Source organism: Labrus bergylta, chromosome 8 (assembly GCF_963930695.1).
Source record: "Labrus bergylta chromosome 8, fLabBer1.1, whole genome shotgun sequence".
Taxonomy (NCBI): domain Eukaryota; kingdom Metazoa; phylum Chordata; class Actinopteri; order Labriformes; family Labridae; genus Labrus; species Labrus bergylta.
In genome coordinates this window covers 31,373,514-31,386,013 of record NC_089202.1, presented here as the reverse complement: position 1 = coordinate 31,386,013, position 12,500 = coordinate 31,373,514, and the positions used below count along the sequence as shown (strand labels likewise).

At 46.6% G+C, this 12,500-nt stretch overlaps 1 protein-coding gene across 1 annotated transcript in view; it reads left to right on the top strand.

Moving 5' to 3' along the window:
* Positions 1–12,500, top strand: part of myo1eb (myosin IEb) — a 16,015-nt gene that overhangs the window by 2,358 nt on the left and 1,157 nt on the right. The window contains exons 5-26 of the mRNA XM_065957640.1: positions 118–205; positions 1,191–1,280; positions 1,361–1,492; positions 1,680–1,814; positions 2,262–2,394; positions 3,244–3,440; positions 3,580–3,660; positions 3,751–3,837; positions 3,938–4,024; positions 4,634–4,801; positions 5,676–5,761; positions 5,920–6,001; positions 6,119–6,324; positions 6,412–6,556; positions 7,895–8,009; positions 8,128–8,297; positions 8,424–8,569; positions 8,880–9,026; positions 10,785–10,942; positions 11,023–11,097; positions 11,175–11,364; positions 12,495–12,500. The exon at positions 12,495–12,500 is cut by the window's right edge and continues 170 nt beyond it. Coding sequence (XP_065813712.1) covers positions 118–205; positions 1,191–1,280; positions 1,361–1,492; positions 1,680–1,814; positions 2,262–2,394; positions 3,244–3,440; positions 3,580–3,660; positions 3,751–3,837; positions 3,938–4,024; positions 4,634–4,801; positions 5,676–5,761; positions 5,920–6,001; positions 6,119–6,324; positions 6,412–6,556; positions 7,895–8,009; positions 8,128–8,297; positions 8,424–8,569; positions 8,880–9,026; positions 10,785–10,942; positions 11,023–11,097; positions 11,175–11,364; positions 12,495–12,500 — 2,724 coding nt within the window. The remainder of the gene's footprint in view (positions 1–117; positions 206–1,190; positions 1,281–1,360; positions 1,493–1,679; positions 1,815–2,261; positions 2,395–3,243; positions 3,441–3,579; positions 3,661–3,750; positions 3,838–3,937; positions 4,025–4,633; positions 4,802–5,675; positions 5,762–5,919; positions 6,002–6,118; positions 6,325–6,411; positions 6,557–7,894; positions 8,010–8,127; positions 8,298–8,423; positions 8,570–8,879; positions 9,027–10,784; positions 10,943–11,022; positions 11,098–11,174; positions 11,365–12,494) is intronic.

Genomic DNA, 12,500 nt, shown 5'->3' with positions numbered 1-12,500 from the left:
AAGCAGCTGGTGTTTGTACTTTTATTCATTACATGTTTTTTATGTATTGAGCCTGAGTTATCTGTTTCCTATGTTTGGCTTCCTGTTTCCTGTTGCATCTTTGCTTCTTCTTGTCAGCGGTGAGAGTGGAGCTGGAAAAACTGTTGCTGCCAAGTACATCATGAGCTATGTGTCCAAAGTGTCCGGAGGAGGCGACAAAGTCCAGGTCAGTCCTCCCAGTACTGCTCCTGGTCATTTTTCCTGTAGAACTTCCTATAGTGCATCCAGAATTACTTCCTGACGTACTTCCTTTAGTGCATCCGGAATTACTTCCTGACGTACTTCCTTTAGTGCATCCGGAATTACTTCCTGACGTACTTCCTTTAGTGCATCCGGAATTACTTCCTGACGTACTTCCTGCAGTGCTTCCAGAAGTACTTCCTGTAGAACTTCCTGCAGTACTTCCTGTAGTGCTTCCAGAAGTACTCCCTGTAGAACTTCCTGAAGTACTTCCTGTATAACTTCCTATAGTGCATCTAGAAATACTTCCTGTAGTACTTCCTGATGTACTTCCTGTAGTGCATCCAGAAATACTTCCTGTAGTGCTTCCTGTTGTGCTTCCTGACATACTTCCTGATGTACTTCCTGTAGTACTGCCTGTAGTGCTTGCAGACGTACTTCCTGTAGTGCATCCAGAAATACTTCCTGTAGTACTTCCTGTATGGACGTGGTCGTAGTGACATCCCTCATTGGTTACTGAAGAGAAGTTATGAAGCCATGTTGAAAGTACTGACTCCAACTTATTTCAAGCTAAGTGCGGAAAAAACAGAGCTGAGGCGTGATTTATGATAATCCTTACTTTACCAATAAATAAACGAGCTGTGGAGACTGTAAACATGTTTATTTCTACTATAACAAAGAAGTGAAACTAATGGGGATTGACTCACTTTTGGAGACATCCTCAAGTGGACCCCCGAGGAACTGCAGTTTTTTGACACTTTTGCATTGGCTTAATTTTTCATCCTGTGTGTGTGTGTGTGTGTGTGTGTGTGTGTGTGTGTGTGTGTGTGTGTGTGTGTGTGTGTGTGTGTGTGTGTGTGTGTGTGTGTGTGTGTGTGTGTGTGTGTGTGTGTGTGTGTGTGTGTGTGTGTGTGTGTGTGTGTGTGTGTGTGTGTGTGTGTGTGTGTGTGTGTGTGTGTGTGTGTGTGTAGCATGTTAAAGACATCATATTGCAGTCCAATCCCCTGCTGGAGGCCTTCGGTAACGCCAAGACAGTCCGCAACAACAACTCCAGCAGATTTGTGAGTATAAATACATCCAGAAGTTGATAGAAGCTTTCTACTTATTAACATACAATGTAACCCCCCCCCCCCCCCCCCAGGGTAAATACTTTGAGATCCAGTTCGGTCGTGGAGGGGCTCCTGATGGAGGGAAAATTTCAAACTTCCTGTTGGAGAAAAGTCGAGTCATCTCACAGAATCCTGGAGAGAGAAACTTCCACATCTACTACCAGGTACGACAACATACATACAAGTACTGCAACACGTACTACAAGTACTTCCAGTTATCCTACAGTTGGACCTCATAATCACTTTCTGATTCTGTTTCTTGTTCAGAAACTCAAAAACAAGAAGTTGTTGTCGTTAACTTTACCTTGAGCTTTCTGTGATCTATGACCTCTGTGTGATCTCTGCCCTCAGCTTTTGGAGGGGGCTACTAGTGAGCAGAGGGAGAACCTCGGGGTGACAACCCCTGACTATTACTTCTACCTGAACCAATCAGGAACGTACACGGTGGAGGATGTCAATGACAAGAAAGAGTTCTCTGATACCATGGTCTGTACCTGTCTGTCTGTCTGCCTGTCTGCCTGTCTGTCTCTCTTACTGTCTGTCTGTCTGTCTGTCTGTCTGTCTGTCTGCCTGTCTGTCTCTCTTACTGTCTGTCTGTCTCTCTTACTGTCTGTCTGTCTGTCTGTCTGTCTCTCTTACTGTCTGTCTGTCTGCCTGTCTGTCTCTCTTACTGTCTGTCTGTCTCTCTTACTGTCTGTCTGTCTGTCTCTCTTACTGTCTGTCTGTCTCTCTTACTGTCTGTCTGTCTGCCTGTCTGTCTCTCTTACTGTCTGTCTGTCTGCCTGTCTGTCTCTCTTACTGTCTGTCTGTCTGTCTGTCTGTCTCTCTTACTGTCTGTCTGTCTCTCTTACTGTCTGTCTGTCTGCCTGTCTGTCTCTCTTACTGTCTGTCTGTCTCTCTTACTGTCTGTCTGTCTGTCTGTCTGTCTGTCAGGAGGCCATGTCAGTAGTGGGTCTCTCTATGGACGATCAGGATGCAGTTCTTCAGCTGGTTGCAGGAATTCTTCATTTAGGAAACATCAGCTTCAGAGAGGAGAACAACTACGCTGTGGTGGAGAGCCAGGACTGTGAGAACACACTACACACCATATACTACAACATATACACGATAAACTGTATACACACGTATACTACAATACATTACACCTCCACCTGTGCCAGTGGGCACGCCACAAAGTCGTCAGCTGGGAGCAACCCTTCAGAGATGCTTCGCCCCTCACGTCTGGCCATAGAGCAGTTGAGGCTATTTCAGATGATGGTCCACATCAACACTCATTCGCATCCAAATGTCAGTACGGACCGCAACCTCTAAATGATGTAGTCCGCCTCAGCTCCTTGCCTGATGAAGTCCTTCTTGGTATGGAGGATGATTGGTTGTTTCTGTTGGCATGGTGATCAGCTGACCCTCTGGGGGGGCTTTGATCTATCTTCACTAGGCCTTCTGAGAGTTATGTCATGATAGTGTGAGCCACATGCTTGTCTCAGAGATCTGCAGTGTTTAGCTTCCCAAGACATTGCACTGGCTGCTCTGCCAGCAGAGGAGGGGATGTTATCAGTCCTGGATCCTTTCCTGATTGACAGGCTTCAGGACTTCATGTAGCTCTTAAGGGCTTAAAGATGCTGTCCTGATTCAGATCTCAGTCCTCTGAACTGCGCCGATCAGGAGGATTTCAAAGGCTGCTGTGAACCAAGGCTCGAGCTGCTGCCAGTCAAGTGTGATATTTTCACACAATATATGCTACACACTACAAACTACCCTACATAAACTACACTACAATATACACACTGTATAAACTCCAGAAAGACTAAAGCAGGAGAACCAGGACTGTGAGGAAACACACTATATTTACACTGTAGACTACCATACACCTGAACAGTCTGTAATGTGACTCTGTGTTTGGTTCCTGGGGGGGTAGTCCTGGCTTTCCCAGCCTTCCTGTTGGGGATCCCTCAGGACGGCCTCTGCAGTAAGCTGACCAGCAGGACCATGGACAGTAAGTGGGGCGGAAAGACCGAGTCCATCTCTGTGACCCTGAACACTGAGCAGGCCAGCTTCTCCAGAGACGCGTTGTCCAAGGCCCTGTACACACGCCTGTTCGACTTCCTGGTTGATGTCAGTACACACACACACACACACACACACACACACACACACACACACACACACACACACACACACACACACACACACACACACACACACACACACACTTTGATTCCACATTCTTTATTGATTGTGTTTTATGGGACAGTGTATCAATAAAGCTATGGAGAAGGAGCAGGAGGATCTTACCATTGGAGTCCTCGACATCTACGGCTTTGAGATCTTTCAGGTACAACACACACACACACACACACACACACACACACACACACACACACACACACACACGCTGTTTGACCAATGTGATTGTTTGTTTCAGAGAAACGGCTTTGAGCAGTTCTGCATCAACTTTGTGAACGAGAAGCTGCAGCAGATTTTCATTGAGCTCACACTGAAGGCAGAACAGGTGCTTCATTATGACATCACAGCATGACATCATCACATCACACCTTTGGTTCTCCCGTTAGAGACGTAGCTACAGCTGTGTGTGCTTTGTGTCTCTGCAGGAGGAGTACGTTCAGGAGGGGATCAAGTGGTCACCCATCGAGTACTTTAACAACAAAGTGGTCTGTGACCTGATTGAGTCCAAACTGGTGAGTTGACCAGTCAGTGAACAGGACTGATATATCCCATCATGCATTGCAGTTCAAAGATTTTTATGAGGCGTTTGACTCGACTGCTCTCAGATGGACAACAGGAGCTAGCAGCGTGAAGAAAGTGGATAAAGTTCATATTTGGAGCGTTTAGACTGAAATCTATGATCAGTTTAAATAGAGTCAAAGATGGTTAACGTTAGTGACGGTAGTTTGTCCTGATGAAGACAGACGAGAGACTGAAAAATATATTTTTTAAAGATTTAATCATTATTTAAAAAATCTAGATTTTTTTTTAGAATATTTAAAATGTAATAATTATTAAAAAAAATCAATATTTAACATTTAATAATTAAAAAAAAAAAAAATCAATATTTAACATTAAATCATTATTAAACTGCTTTATTAAAACACATTCAGTATCAGTTCATGTTGTTATTATTGATCCTCGGCTGTTGTTAAGCTGCACGTTTCAGTTGCGCCACCGGCGAGTAGCATCTGAGATGTTTTTGAATTGTGCTGAGTGAGTGCACTACATATAACTCATTAAACAGGGAGGAGGGAGTGATCTCTGTAACAGCCAAAGTTTTCTCTGCGACGGTTTCCCAGAATCCTCCTGGGCTGATGAGCATCCTTGACGACGTGTGTGCGACGATGCACGCTAAAGGTGAGGGGGCGGATCAGACGCTGCTGCAGAAGCTTCAGGGTCAAATCGGATCGCACGAACACTTCAGCAGCTGGAACAAAGGATTCATCATCCATCACTACGCCGGCAAGGTGCACACCTGTCTGTCTGCTCACCTGTCTCTCTGTCTGTCTGCTCACCTGTCTGTCTGTCTGTCTGTTCACCTGTCTGTCTGTTCACCTGTCTGTCTGTCTGTCTGCTCACCTGTCTGTCTGCTCACCTGTCTGTCTGTTCACCTGTCTGTCTGTCTGTCTGCTCACCTGTCTGTCTGCTCACCTGTCTGTCTGTTCACCTGTCTCTCTGTCTGTCTGCTCACCTGTCTGTCTGTTCACCTGTCTGTCTGTCTGTCTGTTCACCTGTCTGTCTGCTCACCTGTCTGTCTGCTCACCTGTCTGTCTGTTCACCTGTCTCTCTGTCTGTCTGCTCACCTGTCTGTCTGTCTGTTCACCTGTCTGTCTGTTCACCTGTCTGTCTGCTCACCTGTCTGTCTGCTCACCTGTCTGTCTGTTCACCTGTCTGTCTGTTCACCTGTCTGTCTGCTCACCTGTCTGTCTGCTCACCTGTCTGTCTGTTCACCTGTCTCTCTGTCTGTCTGCTCACCTGTCTGTCTGTTCACCTGTCTGTTCACCTGTCTGTTCACCTGTCTGTTCACCTGTCTGTCTGCTCACCTGTCTGTCTGTTCACCTGTCTGTCTGTTCACCTGTCTCTCTGTCTGTCTGCTCACCTGTCTGTCTGTTCACCTGTCTGTTCACCTGTCTGTTCACCTGTCTGCTCACCTGTCTGTCTGCTCACCTGTCTGTCTGTTCACCTGTCTCTCTGTCTGTCTGCTCACCTGTCTGTCTGTCTGCTCACCTGTCTGTTCACCTGTCTGTTCACCTGTCTGTTCACCTGTCTGTTCACCTGTCTGTCTGCTCACCTGTCTGTCTGTTCACCTGTCTGTCTGCTTACCTGTCTGTCTGTATCCAGGTGTCGTATGACGTCAGTGGTTTCTGTGAGAGGAACAGAGACGTGTTGTTTAATGACATCATCGAGTTGATGCAGAGCAGTGAGTTGTGAGTATTCACACCTCTCTTCACCTGTACTGAAGCTCCTCCCTCAGGGGGCGGACTACTCTGACGTCATGTGCATGCCCTCTAGAGTGAACTGAATCAATATGTATATATGGTAATAATGATGACCTCACACCTGTCTGTGTTGTATTTGTGGTTAGTCCGTTCATCAAAGCTCTGTTTCCTGAGAACCTGGAGGCGGAGAAGAAGGGGCGTCCGAGCACCGCCAGCAGTAAGATCAAGGTGAGAGAGATCAGCCAGAGCATACCACATGTTTTAAACCTGTAAACACACTACAGATCTTCAGATATATCACCAGAACAGAGAGATTGTTACGTCCCCCCCCCCTCTCTGTTTTAGAAACAAGCCAACAGTCTGGTGCAGACTCTGATGAAATGCACCCCCCACTACATCCGCTGCATCAAACCCAACGAGACCAAAAAGCCCAGAGACTGGGAGGAGACCCGGGTCAAACATCAGGTGGAGTACCTAGGTCTGAGAGAGAACATCAGAGTCCGCCGGGCTGGATACGCCTACAGACGAGTCTTCAACAAGTTCCTGCAGAGGTCAGAGGTCAAACTGTCCTCCTCACTGAGCGCATACATGCTAAGATAAGCTAACAGAGATGCTAACAGAGAGTACCTCTGCTGCAGGTACGCCATCCTGACCAAAGAGAGCTGGCCTAAGTGGAGGGGCGAGCAGCGTCAGGGAGTCCTGCACCTCCTGAAGTCGGTCCACATGGACCAGGACCAGTTCCAGCTCGGAAAGACCAAAGTGTTCATCAAAGCTCCAGAGTCGGTGAGAAACATTGGCACGGCTCAGGAAGATGGGTTTTGGGCTGTGAACCTGGTGTCATTGTAGACAGTAAACACCGGGGCGGCAGTAGCTCAGTCTGTAGGGACTTGGGTTGGGAATCAGAGGGTCGCTGGTTCAAGTCCCGGCACAGACCAAGTCCAGAAATTGGCCTGGTAGCTGGAGAGGTGCCAGTCCACTTCCTGAGCACTGCCGAGGTGCCCTTGAGCAAGGCACCTAACCCCCCCACCAGCCCAGGAGCGCCCACTTGTTTGTGCATGTGTGTGTATTTCGGCCTATGTTTGTGTAGCATGTTAACTAGACAGAGTGTAAAAAACGAATTTCCCCTCGCGGGATCAATAAAGTATACATTATTATTATAAACAGCTTTAGGTCTGATCCCACACAGATGCTAGTGACCAGAGGACATGACCAGGGGGATAGAATCACTTTATTTGAACCATTATCATCATCAACATCTTCAGTAACATCACCAGTAAGGTTGTAGGTGTTGATAAAGAGCTGGGTCTTTAGCTTTTTCTTAAAGGTGCAGAGGGACTCTGCAGATCCAATGGAGTTTGGTAGTTCATTCCACTACCGGGGGGCGACAGAGGAGAAGAGTCTAGTCAGAGACTTAGGACCCTGTTGTGAAGGTTGGATCAGACGCCTTTCATTGGCAGAGCGTAGTGGATGGGAGGGAGTGTAGACCTGGATCAGAGAGTTAAAGTAAGGAGGAGAGTTTTTGCCGCTGTTTTGTAAGCGAGCAGCAGAGTTTTAAATTTGATGCGAGCAGCGAGCAGTATACTGGGAGCCAGTGTAAGGAGATGAACAACGGACAAGGAGCTCAGTCTTTGAAAGATTGAGTTGAAGGTGCCGTTCATTCATCCATTTAGAGATATCAGCAAGGCATGATGAGATTCTTGCAGAGACTGTAACATCGTCTGGCGGGAATGACAGGAAGAGCTGGGTATCGTCAGCATAGCAGAAGAGAAGGGGACCGAGCACTGAGCCCTGAGGTACCCCTGTGGATACATGTTGTGCTCTGGACACTTCTCCCTTCCATGACACTCTAAAAGATCTCCTTGAGAGGAATGACACAGACCTGAACCAGACCCTCAGGAGGACCTCTAGGTCATCTAACCAGGCTCAATTCTAGTGATCTGGTCTTCAGGTGGTTTCAGATTTAGTCAGACTAAAGTACAGCTGAGCCTCAGAGTTTGTAGAGCTACTCTACATTCATCTTAAGCCCTCAGGTTCATGACTCACTGTCAAACAGGGGCATTGTGGGTATTGTGGTTCCCCGGGCTGGTGGATCTCTGTCTCAGTGTTGTCTTCTCTCTGCAGCTCTTCCTGTTGGAGGAGATGAGGGAGAGGAAGTATAACGGGTACGCTCGTGTCATCCAGAAGGCGTGGCGTAAACACATTGCTGTCCGCAAGTTTGTCAAGATGAGGGAGGAAGGTAAGAGCTGTTACACACACACACACACAGGATGAACCAGCTGATGGGTTTAACAGCGTTCTGTCTCTGTGTTCTCATCGTGTTTGAGGTTAAAACTGTTTGGTTACTTTTCCTTCAGCTTCTGATGTCCTGCTGAATAAAAAAGAGCGTCGCAGAAACAGCATCAACAGGAACTTTGTGGGCGACTACATCGGCATGGACAACCATCCAGAGGTCAGACAGTTTGTTGGTCGCAGAGAGAGGATCGACTTCGCAGATGTTGTGGTCAAATATGACCGAAGGTTCAGAGTGAGTCTAAAATGACCGAGGCTATGTTCCACTTCTGCTTGTTGATCAGTCATGAACGTATAGAAGGACTGAAACGCAGGATGTGTTTAACACTCCTGTTTCTTCACACTTTGTTTTGATCTACAGACAGTGAAGCGAGACCTCGTCCTGACCCCAAAGTTCCTGTACCTGATTGGGCGAGAGAAAGTGAAGCAGGGTCCAGATAAAGGTCAGATCCAGGAAGTTCTCAAGAGGAAGATCGAACTCAACAAGATCCAGTCTGTTTCTCTCAGGTACAAAACAGAACCAGAACCAAATCTACAACCGGGGTGCAGCCCACTTTTTAGATGAAAAAGAGATCAAAACTAGAATTAGAACTGACACTAAATATACAAAAGCTTTAGCTATGAAACTAGAACAATAACCAGTGCACGGTCACCCTGACCCCGGGCCCGGACCCTAACCCTAACCCGTTTCACTCAGGGGCCGCCTACAGCTGAAACAAGAGTAACAAGAACTGGAACTAGAATTAGCACCAGAATGGGTTTTCAAACAGAGACCAGAACCTGTCTGTCTGTCTCACTGTCTGTCTCTCTCTGTCAGCACTCTACAGGACGACCTGTTCATCGTCCACGAGGAGGAGTACGACAGCGTTCTTCAGAGTGTCTTTAAAACCGAGTTCCTCAGTCTGCTGGTCAAACGTTATCAGGAGAAAAGTGACCAGAAGCTGGTGCTCAAATTCAACAACCTGTCAGTAACACAGCTCACTGGTCATGAGTCAGCACATTATCAAACACAGCTCACTGCTCATGAGTCTGCACATTATCAAACACAGGTCATGAGTCAGCACATTATCAAACACAGCTCACTGCTCATGAGTCAGCACATTATCAAACAAAGCTCACTGCTCATGAGTCTGCACATTATCAAACACAGCTCACTGGTCATGAGTCTGCACATTATCAAACACAGCTCACTGCTCATGAGTCTGCACATTATCAAACACAGGTCACTGGTCATGAGTCTGCACATTATCAAACACAGCTCACTGCTCATGAGTCTGCACATTATCAAACACAGGTCACTGGTCATGAGTCAGCACATTATCAAACAAAGCTCACTGGTCATGAGTCTGCACATTACCAAACACAGCTCACTGGTCATGAGTCAGCACATTACCAAACACAGCTCACTGCTCATGAGTCAGCACATTATCAAACAAAGCTCACTGCTCATGAGTCTGCACATTATCAAACACAGCTCACTGCTCATGAGTCTGCACATTATCAAACAAAGCTCACTGGTCATGAGTCAGCACATTATCAAACAAAGCTCACTGGTCATGAGTCAGCACATTATCAAACACAGCTCACTGGTCATGAGTCAGCACATTATCAAACACAGCTCACTGCTCATGAGTCTGCACATTATCAAACACAGGTCATGAGTCAGCACATTATCAAACACAGCTCACTGCTCATGAGTCAGCACATTATCAAACAAAGCTCACTGCTCATGAGTCTGCACATTATCAAACACAGCTCACTGGTCATGAGTCTGCACATTATCAAACACAGCTCACTGCTCATGAGTCTGCACATTATCAAACACAGGTCACTGGTCATGAGTCTGCACATTATCAAACACAGCTCACTGCTCATGAGTCTGCACATTATCAAACACAGGTCACTGGTCATGAGTCAGCACATTATCAAACAAAGCTCACTGGTCATGAGTCTGCACATTACCAAACACAGCTCACTGGTCATGAGTCAGCACATTACCAAACACAGCTCACTGCTCATGAGTCAGCACATTATCAAACAAAGCTCACTGCTCATGAGTCTGCACATTATCAAACACAGCTCACTGCTCATGAGTCTGCACATTATCAAACAAAGCTCACTGGTCATGAGTCTGCACATTATCAAACACAGGTCACTGGTCATGAGTCAGCACATTATCAAACAAAGCTCACTGGTCATGAGTCTGCACATTACCAAACACAGCTCACTGGTCATGAGTCAGCACATTACCAAACACAGCTCACTGGTCATGAGTCAGCACATTATCAAACACAGCTCACTGCTTATGAGTCAGCACATTATCAAACACAGGTCATGAGTCAGCACATTATCAAACACAGGTCATGAGTCTGCACATTATCAAACACAGCTCACTGCTCATGAGTCTGCACATTATCAAACAGCTCACTGCTCATGAGTCTGCACATTATCAAACACAGCTCACTGCTCATGAGTCAGCACATTATCAAACACAGCTCACTGCTCATGAGTCAGCACATTATCAAACACAGCTCACTGGTCATGAGTCAGCACATTATCAAACACAGCTCACTGCTCATGAGTCTGCACATTATCAAACAGGTCATGAGTCTGCACATTATCAAACAGGTCATGAGTCTGCACATTATCAAACACAGCTCACTGCTCATGAGTCTGCACATTATCAAACACATTTATCATCTACCATGTGTTTGTCCTTCAGGCTGGAGTTCAAGGTGAAGAAGGGCGGTTGGGGGCCATTTAGTTCTTCAGGGTCCAGACAGATCCAGTTCCAGGGAGGGGACGGGGATGAGGCAATTCTGAAACCCAGTGGGAAGGTCCTGCAGGTCTCCATCGGACCAGGTCTACCTAAAAACTCCAGTAAGTTCTTACTTGACTAATGACTGTTTGATTAAAGTCCAGGTATGCATCCCCCTCCTTACTTCCTGTTTGGTTTGTAGGACCAACCAGGAAGGACATGCGCAAGAGCCGCTACAAGGGACACCAGGCTCCACCCACCAGCCAGTACAGCTCAGGTACCAAAACAAACCACTGTCAGGTTTCAGGGCATCATCTTCTGACTTTTTGTTAGTAATGTGAGTTTTTTCTTCAGCTCCTCCCTCCAGGAAGGGCGGGGCTCCCAGAGGAGGCTCCACCTCCTCCAGACACTCCCTGTTGAGGCAGCAGTCCAACATGGAACAGCCCAGTCTGCCCCGCCTCCAGAGCCAGCGTCGCCACGACCACCAAGCCCAACAACAGCATGACATGGGCTTCATGGAAGTCCCTGACCAGGGTGCTGCAGGGTGAGAGAGCAACCAGTACAACCAGTATAACACAGCCACACCACCTGTATAAAGTAACCATGGTAACCAGTAGAAACAAGTCCCATCGGTGCAAAGTTTACAGAAAAGCTAACTCTCTGACTGAATGTGTCCCTGTAAGTCTGTGGTTGTCTTCATATTTAATAATTAGCAGCTTGTTTAAAGAGGTCATATTCTGTCCTTTTTGGGGTTGGTATATTTAATCTATGTTCCTACTTTTGTACGTTCACAATAGCTAAAGTTCTAAAAAAGTGTCTGTTTTCATGTCATGCTCCTCCTTGCTCCCTCTCCGCTCTGAGTCCATCAGCTGCACTCTGTTGAGCCCACACTGTTAGACCCCACGTGGGCCAAGTCTGCTCTGATTGGTCTGCCGATCCGCTCTGTCGTTATTGGTCAGTTGCTCAGCATGGTTCTCGGAAATTTCAACATGAGCTGCAGGGCCACAACGAGCCAATGGGCTTAGATCAGTGATCTCACACTGACAATGACGTCGGACTGACACATTTTTATCGAGGGGGGCTAGAACCGAGCGTTACATGCAGCTAATGCTACAGCTAACAGGAGGACGTAGGAGAAGACACGTTTCCGCAGACTTTGAATTTTTGCACATAGATGTTCCTAAACATGCACAGGACACTTGGAAAACACACTAAAGAGCATATAAAACCAGAAAAAGCAGAATATGGGACCTTTAAATGCTGAACCATGTCGTCATGGCAACCTCACTGGAATCATTTGAGATGCATTAGAGCCAAACAGTAACCTCCGGTGTTGTAAAGTAAATAACTCCAGTGAGTCAGTCCTGAGTCAGAGCCCCATGTTAAAATGTGTAACTTTACAGCTGTAGTTCCTCCAGTGTCCACTAGAGTCTGTCTCCTGCAGTGAGTCAGTCTCCATAGAGCTCTATGTTAAAATAAACATGTTTAAAGTCTGTAACTGTTCGGGCTGAATGTTTATACAACTTACCTGTTTACATTATATATATATATATATATATATTATAAGGCTTAAAGTGATGTAGAATTAGGGGGCGTGGCCTCTTTGTGTTTTTTCTCTGGTTAAATACAGTATGTGAACATGGTGTGTTTGTAATCCCTGTGTGTTGCCTGCAGGCTGCA